At 38.0% G+C, this 19,724-nt stretch overlaps 1 protein-coding gene across 1 annotated transcript in view; it reads left to right on the top strand.

Annotated features, from left to right (window-relative positions):
• LOC126188694 (calcium-activated chloride channel regulator 1-like) overlaps positions 1–19,724 on the top strand; it is a 133,014-nt gene that overhangs the window by 78,274 nt on the left and 35,016 nt on the right. The window contains exon 8 of the mRNA XM_049930301.1: positions 136–200. Coding sequence (XP_049786258.1) covers positions 136–200 — 65 coding nt within the window. The remainder of the gene's footprint in view (positions 1–135; positions 201–19,724) is intronic.

The following is a 19,724-nucleotide window of genomic DNA, read 5'->3' as shown; positions in this document are numbered from 1 at the left end:
TAATGCCAAGGAACCATTCCTCTTTTGTAAAACTTATCTGTGAGAAGTTTATCTATTATGATATTTGAACGTAAGTATGAATTGTTTAAAATAGTTTAGTATTTGTTGCTAAAATGTTGTGTTTGTTCTTCAAAGGATCTGAAAAAATGTCTTCTGAGGTTAAGCCATTCTCCAGGATCTGCAGAACTAACTCTTTTAAGGTAAGATTCAGTTTTTTTAAATTGACACAGTAATTTCATATAATGGACTCATAGAAAGGGTTTTAAAGATTAATGCAATGTAACATCAGCTCCCAGACACAATAGCGTCATTACTGATTTCATTTTAGCTTGTATTTTCTGTCATTTTTTGGTGTCTTGTACTTGTTATAAAAGGCATAGTTTTCATTTGTTGCACAGCCCCATAGGTTCCATTTTGTAATAGGACTTGTGGGTACAGAAGTTTGACAAGTGCATCAAGTGTAATGTTTTCTCTTTGGTTGACACAGTGGATCACTGTTCATCCCAAGTGACATATTTTAGGTAGTCTTTAACCTATTTGTAATCATTCATGTTCTGTGCATGCATCAATGTTATGTAGTTATTTGCAATTTGTAAATAAATTGTGTTCTTATGCAGCAATGCTGAGTTCATATCATTTATTGTGGTTAACTCCCTCACAGATGTGATCGAAAGGTAATGGAAATTTTTTTTAATTTTGCAGGCTTTATGTATCTGATTTTCAAATTTTTTTATCTGGGTGGCACAGGTGTTCCTGATGTATGTGTGCATTTTCATCTGTTGTGAATATTTAGTTTATTGTTGACAGTAGAAGTAAAGGTTTCACATGTTTTCAAGTGCTCAGCAAATTTTTACTTTTGAAAAAGAGGGATCAAAGAATTTGCTTGAAAAATGGAATAAAGTGCAGCACTGCATTCAAAATGTTGACTGAGGCCGTAAGACAACAGTTTATCAGTGGTATAAACTTTTCAAAGAGTGTCGAGAAGATGTTGAAGACAGTTACCACCCTGGATGCCCTAGCACATCAATTACTGACAACAATGTGGAGGAAGTAAAGAAAACAGTTCTGGAAAAATCACTGAATCACCATCAGGGAGGTTGCTGATGATGCTGGCTTATCCTTGGGCTGATATTAGGCTTTTTTTTTTTTTTTTTTTTTTTTTTTTTTTTTTTTTTTTTTTTTTTTTTTTTTTTTTTTTTTTGGGCGTGAAATGTGTAAGAGCGAAGTTTGTTCCAAAATTGTTGAATTTCAACCAAAAATGACATCATGTAGACATCACTCAGGAATGGCTGAGTGAAGTTGACAATGTTCCAGAACATGTAAAGAAGGTTATAACAGGTGACAAAACATGGGTGTATGGGTATGTCATAAAAAGCAAGGCTCAGTCATCCCAATGAAAACTACCTGAGGAGCCAAGACTGAAAAAAAAATTGATAAGTTCAGTCACATGTAAAGGTGCTTCTTACTGTTTTCTTCAATTGCAGTGGAATAGCGCATCATGAGTTCCTGCTGTATGGTCATATGGTCAATAAGGAATCGCATGTGTACCATTTGAGTGAAGCAATCCAAAGAAAATGACCAAGACTGTGGCAAAACCACTCATGGAAATTGGATCGCGATAATGCTCCCATTCACATGTCAATGCTTATTCATGATTTTTTTGCAAATAATGGAACTTTTATGTCACATCAACCACTGTATTTGCTGGACATGGCCCCCTGCACCTTCTCTCTATTCCCAGTTCTGAAGAGAACCATGAAATGATGTTGTTTTGTCACCATTAATGAGATAAAAATGAAGTTGTTGAAGGAGATGAACACTGTAATGAAAAGTGTGTTCCAGAAGTGCTTCTAAGACTGGAAAAAACATTGGCACAATTGTATTACATATATATATGGCAGGTTGTTTTGAAGGGGACAAATTTGTTGTTAATAAATAGATAAAGATTCAATAACAAAAACAAAAATTCCCATTACCTTTTGAGCACACCATGTATGGAGCACACTGCGATTGGATGAGCTTACCTTTTCTGAAACACATTTATTAAACATAACAATTACTACCTTCCATTGTGGCAAATACTTATTTCAAAATGTGGCATCCATTTAAATATTTTATGACATAGTACAGAACTTCTGTAGCTCATGTGTGTAAGTATATTTGTTACAACTGCTTATGTTTCCAGTGAGTGAGTGGAATTTCCTTGTGTTTAAACTGTGTAATAATCTGTAAATAGCTTTACTATGCGGTTTGATTAGCGTATCATTCACAAAGTTAATGAGAATTTTCAGTTTCATTGTCATCTGAAAAAGCAATTTTAATTTACTGAATATGTTTTACCTTCTGCTATATAGCTTGTGCAAAAAGTTGTGCAGGAGGAAGCCATACTCATTTGCTCTGAAACTTGAGAGGACACTAGAATAAGAATAGACAGTCATATGATATGCTTAAGGCCACTTACCTTCACAGCTGTGAATATTCTACCAGCCAAGGCCAATAAAAACATTCAATGCTAAATGGAGTGTAATGGAGCTATTTTTACACTTGTGATGAGTTGCTGGAATAATACATGCCTCTATCCTGGAACTGATTAGCATACCACTTTAACTGATTTTGTGAAGTGGCTCACTAGTGGACTTGATGAGAGTGGTAGTTGTATAACCATATCAACCTCCATCTATTCCAGTAATGCCAAACTGTTTAGAGGTATTAGAAAAAAATGGATATGATAGGATACATATTATATGCTAACCAGACAGTTGACAGTTGACCTAGACAGATTGGTCTACTGACAAGCTCGAGTATATAAAGTTACTTAGCTGAAAGTAATCAAAGTCCACAAGCAGCATTTTTACATGCCCCATTGTCTATTTGCATCATTCAAAGATGTTATTTGGAAGAAAATTTAGTATCCCAGCACCTACTACAAGATTTTCATTTAACAGTCAACTGCCAGCACCCTTCTTCCTAGCTGCAGTATAGTTGTGTATGCATAATATAGGCTCTTCCAAATTGGAACCAGGATGTCTTAAGCAGTAAATCCAGATTCCATATGGTGGAATGAGACAAACAAGGTTTTGGTATGATGGATTCCATTCCACACACAATCTGTCACTCGGTTAATATGCATGCCAATTTTTACCTCACATACATCTTGCAGGTGCCATTCTTGATGTGACTTGATACAGCAATGAATTCATCATGGATGTGTCGGGATTAAGATTACATATATTTACATGTGTATTAAATAACAATGTACTACTTCACATATATTAAAGTACAACAAATAAAATAATAAATGATTAATATCTTCAGTCTTCAGTATCAACGTGTTTATAACACTTTAACAGACATAGCTGGAAAATCAGTTCAGCAATACAAATACAGTAAAAATACATATACAAATGAAATAGTGCCTGACTGGAAGTACCAACATCTATATATAAAACTTAAAAAATGTATTTAAATCAAAACACATAATAGTTGTAACACTTCTGTTCAAAATACTGATTCGGATCACAGCAAACATTTGACTGCAAATACCATTGACATTGACCATTGCACATAGTACCTACATAGTACATAAATATAATTGTTTCCTACTATGTTTCTGAAGGTATTGTTTTCATTGTAATAGCAGTTGGTCATTAAAAACTTGAATATTGCTTCCTTAAATATAGACATTTTTTTATTTCTTTTATATGTGCTGGAAGCTTGTTACACAATTTTGTACCTTGAACATTTGTTTCTTTCATTTTTAAAAGTTTGTTTACTCTTGTTACATGTATATCATTGCACATTCTTGTATTATATGAATGCAGATGTGAGTTGGTTTTGAAATTTTCAGTGCACTTTTTTATGTTAATTATACTTTTTGTATGTAGAGGCATGGTAAAGGTAGAATATTTAACTGTTGAAATACCATTCCTGCTTGGAGGGTGTTCACCTTGAACTGTTGGTAATTATTCTAACAGTTCATTTTGTAGTGTGAAGATGGTTTTTAGATTTGGTGTATTATGACCCCAGAAAGTGAGGCCATAGGTAATAGCAGTGTGACTATAGACAAAGTGGCAGTTCTGCTACACTGTGTACTAGACACAGTACTAATGACAAGTACTGAAAAGCAATCAGAACTGAACTTGCTAGTGAGATAGCAGATGTGGGCCTTTCAACTTAAATTTTTGCCTATATGGACACCTAAAATGTTTTTGACAGCTACTCTCTTAACATCTTTATTTTGGTATCTGAGATCCAGGTCATTTTGTGACCATTTTCCTGAAATGGATTTAATTAGTTTTTGAAATAATTAAAGTTAACTTCTTCACTTTGTAGCAATTTTATAAATATTCCAAAACTATAATCGCAGTTATTGGCAATACTTGGTTTACGTCAGTTACAACAACATTTGTATGATCAGCACACAGGGTTATTCGCATACCACAGGTTGGAATTTTGACGTCATTTATATTAATTAGAAATAAGAGAGGTCCTAGAACACTTCCCTATTGTACCCCAATTCGTACAGTCTGAAAATCATATCTGTTGGTTTTTAATGTTGGCTAAGGGAATTTCTGCTACCTATCTTCTATTATGGAGATAAAGCAAGATATCATGTTGGACAGTATCAAATGCCTTTGGTAAGTCTCAGTTTATTCCTATTGTACTGTTGCATCTGTCTAGTGACAGTACAATATTTTCAATGAAATGGATAATAGCTGATTCTGTACTCAATCCTTTGTGAAAACTATATTGGCTTACAGACAGGAGATTGGATTTTTCAAGAAAATTTGTAGTTCTATGTTTCATGACTGTCTCTATTACTTTTGAAAATACAGATAACAAGCTATTGTTCTATAATTCCCTGCTTTGTATACATTTTCCTTTTTATATAGCAGTTTTATTTTTGAAATTTTTAATCTTTGAGGAAACACTCCTTCCAATATTTATATACTTATGATGTGAGAGAACAATTCTGATATGACACTAGCACGATTTATTATGATTGAACGAGGTACTTCATCAGTCCATAAAGACATTTTAATCCTCATTGTTTTTTTTATTCTTATAACTTTTGAATTATTTGTGAGTTATAGTGATATTAAATTGACACTTTGTTCTCTTGGAACAGAGGTTCCAGTATTCCTAAGCCAATTTTTTGCTTAGGTTGACTTGAGTACATATGAAGTAGTCATTTATGTAATTTGTTCTGAGCAACACACACTGATGATCTTTGAAAACAATACCATCTTGACTTTCAACGTTTCTGTTTATTTTTTTCTGCTTTTTGTATTGGTTTTGATGTGTTTGCTGACCATAAAATTGCTTTATCATTGTGCATTGTTTTAGCTTTTTTAGTTAACTACCTGTAAATGTTCTTATATATCTTAACATAGCCTGCAAAGTATTTGGCTTTGTTGTCCTTTTTTTGGTTTGACTGAGATGTGTTAGAGTTTGACTACTCTGATAGCAGGTGATATACAATTGGCTGTTGTTTCTTGGCACGATGCTGATTTTTTAAGCCTTTTTGAAAAAGACGTCTCAAATAAGAACATGAAAGTATTAGAAAAAGTGTTGTATGAGTCATCGGTTGTTGTTTTGGAAAATACATTTTTCCAGCTTACCTATACTTTAGTATGTATCTAAGTTAAGGATACGGGTCAGTATTCTACATACCCCAGTAGATTAGTGTTTCAGGAGCTTGCTTGAGATATTGTCAAAATGAGATGTAGATTTATTTATTAATGAAACAGTGGTGTTCTTAATTTCTCTGGTGGCTATAGGAGACAACATTATTTCACCAAAAGTGTTTGAAATCACTGTTTGAAATTTATATCACTTCACACAGACCTGACTTACAGCCAATATTCCCTAAGAACTTAGGAAGTCCATTTTTGTCAGCCACGTATGTATATTTTGCTTTCTCAGTCACTTCGTTTACAAATTTACAATACATTTTGAAGAAGTTCTATTTGACAGGATTATTTGAAGATCTGTTTTTAGTAAATGGGTCTTGTTTCCTTTTACAGGATATTTTGATGCCCAAAATGATCCATGGTATCTCCATTACTTTTTTGATGTGCTCACTAGATTCATTTTGGGAATATTTTTTTGAGCAGTAATGTAAGTGCATCACTAAACATGTTAATTTTAGCATGAGATGTTCTCTGTGTCTAAAACTGTGTAGAGTTTTCAGATCTTTGGTCCTGTTTCTTGAAATACTGTTCATACAAAAACCTGTAGTTATTTCTTGATGTGGATTTCTTTACCTCTGAGGCTGTTCTTGTGCTGGGATCAGTACACTGTTGTCAACTTTAAACTTTCTACCAAGTGAAAGAAAATACTTGTTCTGATAAATAGTCATACATTCACACTTATGTTACATAAACTCAACTTGACGGTACTCAATGACAGTGCTGTATCAATTTCAACAACAGAATGAATCAGTAGAATGAAATCACAAAGCACTATTGTATTGTTTGTTTTCCTTGTAAGATACTGCAAGCGAAACTCTAACTGTCTTATAAAATACCTGAAATTATCAGAAGGAGCTCTATAAATGCTTCTAAGTATTACACTTGGGCACATACCTCAAATTGATGCTCTGCACAATATTTCTGAATGTCAAGTGCTTTGAAACATTTGATTTTTACAAAAATTCTTAGTCTTCCTCTCCCCATATTATTTGTACAGTACGTGGGTGGTAGAATATAGTTTTTCAGTTGGGAGAGAGCTGGTGGTGGTAGTGACAAGATGTTCTGAGAAGCATACAACATTTCCAGCTTTTGTCCCCTGTTAATTTTCTAAGGGAATAGAAATTTCATTTACTTTACTTTCAAGGCCTCTTATATCCTGAAACAATCCTAAACATTCTTCACACCTCTCCTGCATACCTCTCTCACATAACTGTGCTATCTCATCCAATTTCTAGCCCACTGAAACTATCATATTCTCTTCCACACTAATCACGTGTTCTTTCCTTAGCTGGATTGGATTTTTCTTTATTAGAGCAGTTTATCATCAAGTCATCATCAGAACCATATTTATTACCAATTCCGGGGGTTTGTACAGGATCAAATAAATAGCTGACAATACAATTTTGTTACCTAATCTGTAATGTTTATGACAAACTTTTCTGAATGCTGTTTTACCAGCAATGATACAAGTGTGTGGATTTTGTATCTACAGTGAGGATCCTCATTTTAACCGTGATTAGCAGTAGCAGAGTGATGTGAGAAAAAGAAACTGAAGGAAGATACTAAGCTAAAAATCAGCATCATGCAAGAAGGAAACCATTCTAGCTTCAAGTGTTGTAGGAAAAAAGCCTTCAAGTACAAATTGGGCAACCTGGTGGCAACAAAACAAACATAACTGGACCAAAATTAAAGCTGAAGGCCAAGAATTGAGTACCTATTGAGTTGCAAAAGTTAAAATAAATTATGCCTATGATGAGTGCCAAGAAGGTGATAACCACAAGAGTCCCAGGACTACAACATGTGCTAAATTTATGCAACCCTGGCCAAGTGACTACTCATCATTTGGCTCGGGTGATTGTCAGAATGACCAAATTTGGGATTCATGTGGCGGGGGGGGGGGGGGGGGGGGGGGGGTTAGGGTTTTTGTACTGATGAGGCTGGTGACATTCTGGAGAAACCAAAAATTGGAGAGTAGTTTTGTGTGCTCACAGGGAAACAATGTTCATGAAATTAATTGCTTTGTTTTTTGGGTTCTTCAATTTTTTTTCTTTCAGTACCACAGAATGTATTTTTGAAAATAAATACTGTATCTACATAAGAAGGAGCACTTCTGAATGCCAATTTTACCATCTTTCTGCTGGACACAAAACAAAGTTCAGAAATGCTCTTCAAAAACTGACATGTAACATGCTACAGTAAGCTTTCAACACTGACTCACTTCTTTTACAGTAGCCCCACCTGAAGGCTTGGGAGAACAGTAACCCATACCAGCCTGGTCAACCTGGTGGCCTCTGGTATTTTTCAATAGCTGAGGCAAAATTTTATTGTCAAAATTAACAATAAAATCTCAAGATACTCCCCAGACTGGCTAGGTGATCTACACATCTTTCCCATCTCCGTAGATCCATGTATAGTGCTGCCATGGCCTATGTTGTAAGTTTAAAAGCTAAGGGCTGTATTGGTTTATGAAGAAAATTACACAAAACTGATAGATTTTGTTTGTACAGCTGGCATTTTTGTAGTGCTCAGAGCTCTGGGAGTGGCACAGCCATATGGTAGTATACAATGACCATAGAGCCCTGGAGTGGCACAGCTATGTGGTGAGGATGCTACCCACAGCACAAGGGGAAGGCACAGTTATTTATCTGTTGTGCAATGGAGATTAGAGGCAGCCTTGAAGAGACATTACAAAATAGTAGTGTGCCAGATTCTAAGGGAGGCTTTACAGAATTCTCCAGGCATCTAAAATTCTATAGATGTGTTATTATCATTATTATTGTTTAATGGAGGCCGCAACCCTCCCCATTATGAATGAATGCATTACAAGCTAACACACAATACTATGAAAATCTGTGTATAAGTAGCTATAGGTGGCAAGATTCACCAAAGAGGCGGGGGTTGAACTTCACAAGTCTAAACTAAAGTACATTGAGTGGAACAATTAATTCTAAAATATAAAAATGCAATAAATTGAGATTAAACATCAGAAGTGTCCAAAAGTGAGTATTAAAATCACTCACAATGACTGTTACCTTTCTTAGTTACAGAAACTAATAGAAAATATTGAGCTAGCAAGAAGTCACATGAAAATAAGTGAAGCTGATCCAGCACAGATAAGCAAATTTAACATGTATGTGGCACATAGCATTCTCTTGAATAGCCATGTTGCTCATGCTTTACAGTGATGAAAGCAGTTACGACTGACGTGCAGATTAAAACTTGATCATTATCAGCCATGCACTTAAATTCATTCTGTGATATATTGAGAACATAAGACACCTAAATTTTTGAGAAGGAGCTCTCTTGTTGCAATAAAAGTGGGGTTTAACACAAAATTATGTTTATCTATATCTGCACTTACATTCAGCAAGCCATCTTATTGTGTGTGGCGGAGGGTACTTTTTACACTGGTATCACTTCCTCCTTTTGCTGTTCCAGTTGCGAATGGTTTATGGAAAGAACAATTGCTGGTAAGACTGGAGTGGGCTCAAATTTATCTAATTTGATCTTTATGGTGCTTTCATGAGATGTATGTAGGAAGGAGCAATATAGTGGCTGACTCTTGTAGGAATGTACACTCATGAATTTTTAAAAGTAAACAACACTGTGATTCAGAATGCTACTCTTACATTGTCAGCCACTGGAGTTGGCTGAGCATCTCCGTAATGCTTACTAAATGAACCTGTAACAAAATGTGGAATTTTATGTGCCCATTTGATAGAGCATCCCAGATTCTTTAGTCCAATATTTATTTTATCAATATGTATTAAAAGGGACAGTAAAGCACGAGGAATAACCAATACTCCAGCAGAAACAGTACTACCCTGGGCCATGATGACTGCTATGGCCAAACAACCAGCACTATTGAGTCGCTGCTGGATTACTGTTTATTCTTCATGTTTTAATGTCCCTGTTAATACATACTGACAAAATGAGTGCTGGACTAGGCTAATTTGGAAATGCTCTGTCGAATCGGCTTGTAAAATTCCAATTTAAAAATCATTTTGTTTATCATGGATTACAAACAGACACTTTCTGTTGTCACTGAGCACTGCATGATAGTTGTGATGACCAGTAATTGTTTGGGCTGACTCCAGCTACACAATTCAAAAATTAAATTGCAAATATCTGCTGAAATACCAAGGAAAATGCACTTGATGACTCTTAGGAGAGACACTTCATATATGGTGGGGTACCCAAAAGAAACTGAACTAATTCTTCAGTGAGCAGCACTTTTGTAATACCACATTTTGCCACCAGGAGTGCATAGAGCAGTCATTTCAGAGTGAGTAAGCCAAGTTCCGTTGTTGAAGAAGGTCATGACTATTTTTGGCAGAGTTTATAGTGAGTGTTTGAGTGGTTTTCCCATTTCAAAAATAGTTAAATGTCAGTTGATGACAGGCCTCGTTCTGGACATCCTGAATATATGAACATGTAGAAAACATTCATGCAGTCATCAACAAAGATTGATGATGAACCATTGAAAAAACTGTGAAGCTGTTGAGTGACTTGGAGTTCAGTACAGTGAATTGTGACAGAAGAAAAGTGTGGCTGCCCAATTCATGCCATGACTGCGGACTGCTGACAAAAACAAGGTCATGTGGAAACAAGCTGTGCTTTGAAAGAAGAACCCCGAAATTATCCAAACTTTTCTTCAAAAATTGTCACAAGGGATGAAACTTGATGTTATGTTTACAATCCTGAATCTAAGCAATAATCAAGTCAATGAAAAACATGAAGTTTACTTCACCCCAAGAAAGTTTGTCAGGTGAAATCAAACATAAAACAAAGCTGATTTCTTTTTGCGATGTGAGAGAAGTCATCCATTCAGAGTTTGTTCTGCAGGGTCAGACACTTAACCAGGCTTTCTATTTGGATGTTTTGAAAAGATTGCACAACGGTTTGCTGCAGAAGCAGCCTGATTTGTGGCAGTTGGGTGACTGGTTTTTTCCATCATGACAATGCCCCTGCTCATATAGCCCTGTCTATACAATTCGTGACAAAAAATGGTATGAGCCCTGTGCATCATCCCCATTCTCACCCATCCTTGCTCTGTGCAAGTTTTTTTATTTCCTAGAATGGAAAGAGACAAGAAAGGAAAGTGTTTTGCTGATGTTGCTGAGGAAAAGAAGAAAACAACAGAGGCGATGTCAAGCATCACAAAAGATGAATTTGAAAAACGTTTTGAAAAATGGAATAAAAGATTATACATGGTATTAGTGCAAATACAGAGTACTTTGGAGAGGACTAAAGCTTTGTGCTTAAATTGTGAATAAACAAGTTAAAAAAATAAGTTCAGTTTCTTTCGGGTATACCCTCATAGATAAATGATCAGACGGACGGGGTAAGCAGCCTTCTGCAGCTGTTTTCTGGTGACACTGTGGTGTACAGGCAGGTGCTGTCATTGAGTAACTGTAGGAGAATATAAGACAACTTAGAAAAAAATTCTTGTTGATCTGATGAATGGCAGCTTGCTCTAAATGTACAAAAAATTAAGTTAATGCAGATGAGTAGAGAAAACAATTCCGTAATGTTTTAGTACAGCATTAATAGTGTGCTTCCTGACAGTCATGTCAATTAAATATCTAGGCTAATGTTGTAAAGGGATTTCAAATTGTACAAGCATGTAAGGATGGTAGTAGGGAAGGCGAATTGTCGGCTACGGTTTATTGGGAGAATTTAATGAAAGTATGATTTGTCTGTAAGGAGACCACATATAGGATACTAGTGCAACCTATTCATGGGTACTGCTTGAGTGTTTGGGATCTGCACCAGCTCAGATTAAAGGAAGGCATTGAAGCAATTCAGAGGCAGGCTGCTAGATTCGTTATTGGTAGGTTCAATCAACAGGTCAGTATTGTTGGGATTATTTGTAAACTCACATAGGAGTCCCTAGAGGGAAGAAAGGAACCGCATAAATTGAATGTACTGGTCTCTGGACTTGTTACAGGGATGAAGAAACTCACACCGTCCCATGTAGAATATGAGAGATAACATCGATCATTGCATGAAAACAGAACTAAATAAATGCAGTGATTAACTGAACCGCTGCATGGTCAGTACCACACAACTCATAAGCTATGAAGTTCTGGAGCAGGGCTTTGGATTCACCAATGAAAGAGCACAACAGTTTCCGCAAGAACAATTTGAGGAAATATAACTCAATCTCTCGATCACAATCTATACGGGTGCTTGGAGCACAATGTGTAATGATGGGATGCAGGAAATGTGACCTTTACACACCTTTTAAGTTCTTGGGAGGTATTGAGTTAGGCTCATGGAGGATCATCAGAAATTGCAGCAGCTGGCATAGGGAAGGGGGTGGGGGGTGGGGGGGGGGCATTAAACCAAGACATGGCTCTAGCCTGTCAAAATGTACGAGCACTTTGTGATTGGCTAATTGAAACCCAGCATTCATGGGCAATCCTAGCCACAAGATCTGATATGGACTCTCATAGGGCAGGGAGAATACCTAGTTTTTCCCTTTTTTATTGCAGAATTTCTCAAGAAGTCCCAGTCCCCTTATTGATATTTATTGATATAGCATTAAGATGGCATCTTTATTACCCCTCTTTATCTGCTTAGAGGTCATCCTAGAATTATTATCTTGCACCCTGTTCCAAATAGTTTTAAGCTTCCTGGCAAGCCATTTAACTTTGCCTGAGTCAGTAACTGCTGGTAACTTTTCTAATTCTAAAAGGGAGCTCATCACATAGACAGTCATTCGTCTCTCACTCCATTTGTGAGTGGAATAGGGCAGGACCAGTAGTCACATGTGGCACCCTCTATCACACATCATATAGTGGCTTGTGGAGAATATATGTAGATATGAATCACTGAACAAAACCAACGATTTCATGAGTGGGATACTGAACAAAACACCAAGAATGTAAGCTGGATTGTCCGAGTCCAGAGCAGGCTTGAATACTAAATAGCAACTAGGCATGATACAACTGAGAACATGTGATGTATGATACTAGCCTGAGCCATTGCCTCTCACCTAAATCCAGGCTGTTAGTGGGTGAGACCATGTGACCTATTGGTGGCACCTGACTCAAGTCTAAATGTGTACCTCCACTTCACTGTCGCTAATGTCTGCTGGTGAGGATATTAAAGATGTAGATGTGAATCTTTAATTCATACACAGCCTCATAAGAAGGAATGTGCCCCATCAACTCTTCAACTATTACAGATGGACACAACATATGACATGTACTTATTTCAGAAGGCAGGATGTGCACACTGCATGGGACACGGGAGGTGTAACAGGGTGCAATGGTGCCCATGTAGAATTTCAACTGGACTAATTCTGTTGACATGGGGGGACTGATAAATCACAAGGAAGCTATGCAAGGCATCTTCAATCGATGATGTCTGCAAGGCCTTCTGCATCAGACCCTCAAAGCTATGGACCAACTGGACCAACTGTTCAGCCTCCACATTGAAGACCGAGTGGAAAGGAGCAGTGGTCAAATGGTCAATGCTATTGTGTTGACAGAAGATCTCAAACTGAGTTGAAGTAAATTGTGGCCACTGTCTGACAGAAGAGCACAAGGTGCCCGATTAACAGTGCAAATCTCTCAAGGACACAGATGGTGGCAAGGGAGGTAGCAGATGGCATGCTTGCCACATACAAGAAATTGAAACAAGCATCCCACAGGTGGTTGGGATGAGGATATGGTGAAAAACATTGCACTCTGGATGACTGATTGATGAAGCAGGTATGGCAGGAGCAGCACATCTGTTCAACATCAACATTATTGCTGAGCCAATAGATGTGCCACCTAGCCAACACCTTCATGCACATCATCACCCAGTGTGACACATGAAGGAGCTAAAGATTGCAGGTTGGAGAGGGGGTGGAATGAGGACATGGCAGTCAGAAACCTCTGTGGTCAATGTCATAATGCCCTGTGAGGCATTGAACCAGTAGTGCAGCCCAAAATAATTACAAAAAATTGGATCAGTCAGTCGGGAAATGTGCTCTGGCCACCACTTATAGACCACTGAGAAAACCTTGTGCAGGGTGGGGTCGCAGGACACCCCCGGGCAACCTTGCATGCTTTCAGAAGTAATTCACCCAAACTTGTTTGCATCTGATGATACAGGGCAAAACAAAGAGTTTCATGGTGATATAATTGCATGTCGGGGCCAAGAGGGAGACAGGGCTGGCCATGTTCATTGCCAAGTAGAGTGGGGTGGTGTAGGGTGAGGGAGAGGGGGGGGGGTAAAAATGGACACCGTAATGATACCTACTTAAAAACAACATCCAGCCCTGCAGATGATGCCTGAACAAGAAAATCAAAGGTTTGTGAATAGGTGAATTTACTGCCACACAAATATACATGAAACTTTTGGCATCATAAATGATCACTACAGCCTGTTTCTCAATTTTAGAATAGTTTAGCTGCACAGAGTTTAACATTTTGGAGATGAAGGCAGTTGGACATTCTGAACCACCTGACAAATTGTGAGGCAAAACTTCCACAACACTGTACCAGGACATATCTATTACCAGTGTTAATGACAGACACAGAGTATATGGCATCAGGCACAGAGATGCTTTAAGACCATCCTGAAGGCAATGAAAAGTCTGTTGACAAGCAGCTGATCACACAAACACTTTGGGAGACCGAAGTTGGCATAGTATGTGATTTTACCCAGAATCTCCTGAAATTGTTTAAGGTTAGTTGGAGCTGGCATGTTAATAATCATACTGATATGGTTACCCATTGGTTTGATACTCTTGTAACTTAAGAATGCACCCCTGATATTTGATGCTGGGGACAAAGAAACTGCACTTTTCAAACCCACAATGTAAACCATTTTCTTTTGGATTTTCAAATAGGGATTCAAGATTTTTGTAATGTTCTCCATGAGATGAGCCCATAACAATAGTATTATTCAGATAATTAAGACATTGTGAAATACCTTGAACTAGCTGTTCTAAATACTTTTGGAAAATGGCAAGTGCACTCATAACTCCAAACAGTAAGTGAGTGTACCTAAACAAGCTGAATGGTGTATTTAAAACCAGCAACTGACAGGAAGTCTCATTAAACAACAGTCAAAGTAAGTGTTGTTGTTGTTGTTGTGGTCTTCAGGCCTGAGACTGGTTTGATGCAGCTCTCCATGCTACTCTATCCTGTGCAAGCTTCTTCATCTCCCAGTACCTACTGCAACCTACATCCTTCTGAATCTGTTTAGTGTATTAGGTAAGCGTTATGGAAATCAATTTTCAAAAAACATTGACTCCCAGCTAGCTTACATGACAAGTTCTATGGGTGAGATGCTGCATATAGGTCAATGTTAGACTGTGTACTTAAAATCACCGCAAATATGTAACGACCTGTTCAGTTTTTTAATCATCGCCATTGTAGTTGCCCATAGAATGGTGGAAACTGGGGAAATAACATCTTGCTCCTAAAGCCATGTGATTTCCACCTGAACAGCCTCACAAACTGCAAATGGAAGTAGGCAAGATCCACAAAATTTAGGCACCACAGAATGCTTCAGAGAAATGTGAGTCATGAAGTTAAGTGCACACCTGAGCATTTGTTCAAATATCTTCCCATACACTGTGCACAGTGCATCAAAATCAGAAGAAGGCACCTAGATTGACACTAAATTAACTTGGTACTCTATTGTAAACTCAAGACAAGTAAAGGAGACTGAACTAAAACTGTCTGTAACAGTCAGGGAGTACATCATTTAAAGGCTTAGTACTTGTTGTTTAATGTTTTTGTACCTAGCTACCAGCCACAGTCTCCCCAAGAAGAGGAATTGCAGTAAGATAGGACTCAGCACTGGGGCTGTTGCTGTGGAAGTGAACTGAGACCACAATATGTGTCCTCACTGATTAAGGACATGGCAACACCAATGTCCAGCTGCAATTCCACAGCCTGGCTGAGTAGTGTCAAGTTCAATATGAGCTCCTGTGATGGCAGGCAAACACCTGGCACTGAAGCCATGACGGAATGGATGGCACTGTTGTCATCCTGCCACCATGGAGTATGCAGCCAGCAAACCACATGCTGGCACACAGCAGCTAGGTACCTGTCCTTGCCGCAAGCCCAGAACACCATAGCATGATGGCAGCTTTGACAGCTGATATTTTGATGCAGCTAGCATCTGCAATGCGTGTGGCTGAGTGACTGGCAATGTGATTGTGATGCCGGGGAGGGGGAGGGGAGGGGGGACAAGCTTCTGACCAGTCCGGTTAACATTAAAAAAAGATCACCTGACACTGAGCGGAAGGGGAGGGGGTGGAGGGCAGAATGAGTGACGTGCTTGAGTCTCACGAGTTGCCAAAAATCTGGATGCCTGTGAACTCTGGGGAGACAAAGAAGTACAATCAGAGGATGATGAGTCAGAATCAGAGGATGATTGCTGCTTACAACAGTGACTAACAACCTGAAAAATGTGAATGTCATTTGTTAATGAATGATGAGCAGCTGAAGCAACCTCGAAAGATTTAGCAGTTTTAAGCACTTCACCAACACTATGATGGCCAAAACTATAGTTATGATCTTCCTGATGTTGGAAGTTAGGCACAACATCACATCTCAAATCAATGATTCCTCATACGAAACTTAAGATTTCATGCAACATCCAGCAAATACATCATTATTTTGGTGTGATTTGCCAAGTTTGTGAAGGAAAATATAATCATATTCACTCAGCTTTAATGCCCATCATGTCAGTCAGCTATTTTAGTTTTAGGAGCTGCAGTAACACAGTATAGTTGGTGACTAGTGTAAAACATCTACTGTATAGGTAGTTTTGCAGTAACATACACCAAATACCAGTGTTAAACAGCTCTTTCTCAGTTGTGCTTTAATTAGTTTTCATCTTGCTACGCTGACAAGAGGCATAACCAACTAGTTTTCAATTTATCTTGCTCCTGACGGTGAAATCACTAACATCACAGGACTGAATACATGGTTATCAAAATCTGGATAAAGTAATGGGAAAGAATTTGTCAGAAAATATTTAATTTGTTTCACTGCTGCTTCACATTCAGTGGTCCATTGGAAAGATGCCCCTTTCTCAATAATTTAGTAAAGTTCTTTGTATGGTAGTGTAATCTTATGTGAATCTATGGTAACAGTTGGTAAGTCCTAGAAATGATTGTTGTTTTTTATATTTTTTGATGCAGAAAAATTGTCGGATGCTTCAGTGAGATGTGGATCTGGATTAACAACCACAACTTATGATGTTGCCCAGGTGTTGCACCTGAGACTTTGCCAAAGAACACTTCTCGAGTTATAAGCTTAAGTTAGTGCTTCATAAATGCAATAGTATGCTTTTTACCCATTATGCATATTCCTTTATTGTCTGTGAAAAGATAATGATGTCATAAAGATATATTATACACATAGCAAGTTTCAGTCCACACAGTAATAAATCTGCAATCCACTCAAAAGTAGTGGGTGCATTTCTTACATGAAATGGTCTATATCCAGGTCAGCTGAGCATTTAATTGATACAAGGGACCAGATATGTGTCAGGAGTGCTTATAGGATTTACTGCTCGCATGTCTACAGAGAGGTGGTAAGTTTTCTCTCAATTGATGCTTCTCTTAGGTATGATAGAAATAGGAAAGGACCTGGGGTTAGAGTAAGGCTGAATTATTCCTGCATCCAACTGCTGTTGAACACTTTCCTCTATGACTGCAAATGATAAGAGATGCAGCAACGCTTCTGAGCTATTGGCCATGTATTCCTTGTCAGGATTTTGTGGTGTGTGAGATCTGTGGCCAGTTAATATTGCCTTTTCTTGAACAGCCTTGTGAGTTTCTCAATACTGGATACAACAGGTTTCTGTCCGGTTGTGACAAATGCATTAACTTCTCTTTCAACTGGTTTCTTGGAAGTGGTGTGATTACTTACAGTTCTCTGGTCAGTAATGATTTTTGAGTTTTCGTGGATCACATTCCGTGTCGTTTTGAAGTATCCAGGAACTTAATTTCTCCCATCTGAGATCATTCAATAGATTCAGCTGCTACTTCTTGCAGTAAAGTTCCATGTGGAATTATCGTCTCTTGGGTGTCAAAATTATTCACGTACACTAGTATATACATTTATCAATTTATGCCTTTTGCCTTTTCATATGAACCTGGAGCTAGTGGCCTAGTTGTCGATGGAACCTTAAACCATAATCTACTTTCCTTTCTTGAACCTGGATGAACTCTAGAACTTCATTCCTTGGGAGCAGATCAACCAGAAAGAGAGCTTTAGAGGCTTTCGGATTTCAGCTGCTATGCAGAGAACTTTCCCCATTCCACCGTGTGTAGTGTCAGGGGTGGAGGTTTCCGATACTGAGAATTGATGAATAGGTGTTTTTCCTTGAGTTACTCAGTATTTGTTCTATCAGTATCAAATTGGTACAATGAGTCACTGAATTATACAGTTTGTGATCAAAAATCAATGACTCCCTAAAAGTGGTGCACGAAATCATTACCAAGAATAACATCAAAAGTTTGTCCTTTCTTCCTAAGTGCCTCTGTATCAGAATTATATTTTGTTGTACTGATCTCTAACTCAAGATGGCATGTTCCCAAGGTGTTAAGAGTTTCTGTCCCCAATCCACTGATGTGACGATGAGGCAGCTGCAGTGCCTTGAATGTTGCCTTTCACAACGACATGTGCTACCTCAGTTACCCCTTGATAACCAATGGGATTAACAGGTTTTTAATTGGGAGCTTCAAATGGTGACAACACCACTTCCAACCCACTTTCCATTTTGTGCCTTCCATTTCCTTTGTTTCCCTGATATCCTTCATATCCTCCACGGCCTTGGCTCTGCCAATTATCTGAACAGTTTCAGTCAGCATTTAAGAGGCCAGTCTCTCTGCAGTGAGAACAGCAAGGGGCACCTCACTTATTGGCAAGCATGTCCTTAATGTTTGCAGCACCTACAACTTGTCTCATTAGTAAATACATGGTGAAAGTTATTACTGCACAAAGAATATGAGACAAGGTGATGAGTCTTCTCTTTCAGTAGTGCGAGGCACGTGGCCTCTTGTAAAGATTGAGGTCTTTGAAATTTTATCTCTCCACCAATTTGTGGGTTTATTACTATATTAAGTATGTCTACAGCCTTCATTTTTGCCTTTTCAAGTATTACATCGTTTGTATTCTGGTCTGACCCCAGGATATAAGTATGACATGAAACAGTTTGTATGCAGTTGGAAAAACTTTCAAAATATTCCCCAGTCCAGTGACAAAGGTTGGACAGCTTGTCATAATAAAAACTCATGCTCTTTTTGTCAGAGTATCTATCAAATACGCCAATGGCCAACACAGCATAACTGCCAGCATTTTGCAGAGACTGAATTGATTATATGGAGGTTCTTGCATCTCCTGTCAACTTTAGACATATAATGTTTAACTGCAAGCCATCAGACCATCAACACATTTGACAGACATTAAAAACATTCTGCAGGAATGTGTAGACATTTCCAGAAGGCTTGTCCAAAAAAGTTGGTATAAAATTAACAGTACACATTACACTAAAAGGCAGTGGAAGAGGAGAACTATAATGTATGAGTATGCTTTATGAGCAGATGGCAGCTCATGTTTGGCTTGTAGCTGTTCTTGCAGTTCACTATTTCTAAGGATAAGAACCACTATCTGGTCTTGCAAAGTTCTGAGTGAATCACCAGTGCCTGACGCTGGGCTACCCTCCGTTTGTGAACGCATAGTAGGTATATTTTCCAAACAAAATTAATAATGAGAAAACATCTCCCTGAGACTTAGCACCTGAAAGGAGATAAGAAATACAGTTTGTCTTGTCTGAAGACCACTATGTCCTCAACATCCTCAGATGACTGGTTAATGTCTGCAAAACTTTGCTTAGCAACACTTACATTTGTCATGTCATGTAGTGAGGCTGTGAGGAGGTGGGCAGCTTACTGCAATGGTTTGAAGCTGGATGATGAACACCTTGTGACTCCAGGCAGTGGGTAGCAGCAGATCACTGCAAATAGCATATGTGTGGTATGAGCTGGCTGCAGGCAGACAGCAACAT

Source organism: Schistocerca cancellata, chromosome 5, assembly GCF_023864275.1.
Source record: "Schistocerca cancellata isolate TAMUIC-IGC-003103 chromosome 5, iqSchCanc2.1, whole genome shotgun sequence".
Classification (NCBI taxonomy): domain Eukaryota; kingdom Metazoa; phylum Arthropoda; class Insecta; order Orthoptera; family Acrididae; genus Schistocerca; species Schistocerca cancellata.
Note: the sequence above shows the minus strand (reverse complement) of the source record. Positions and strands in the feature narration are given on the sequence as shown.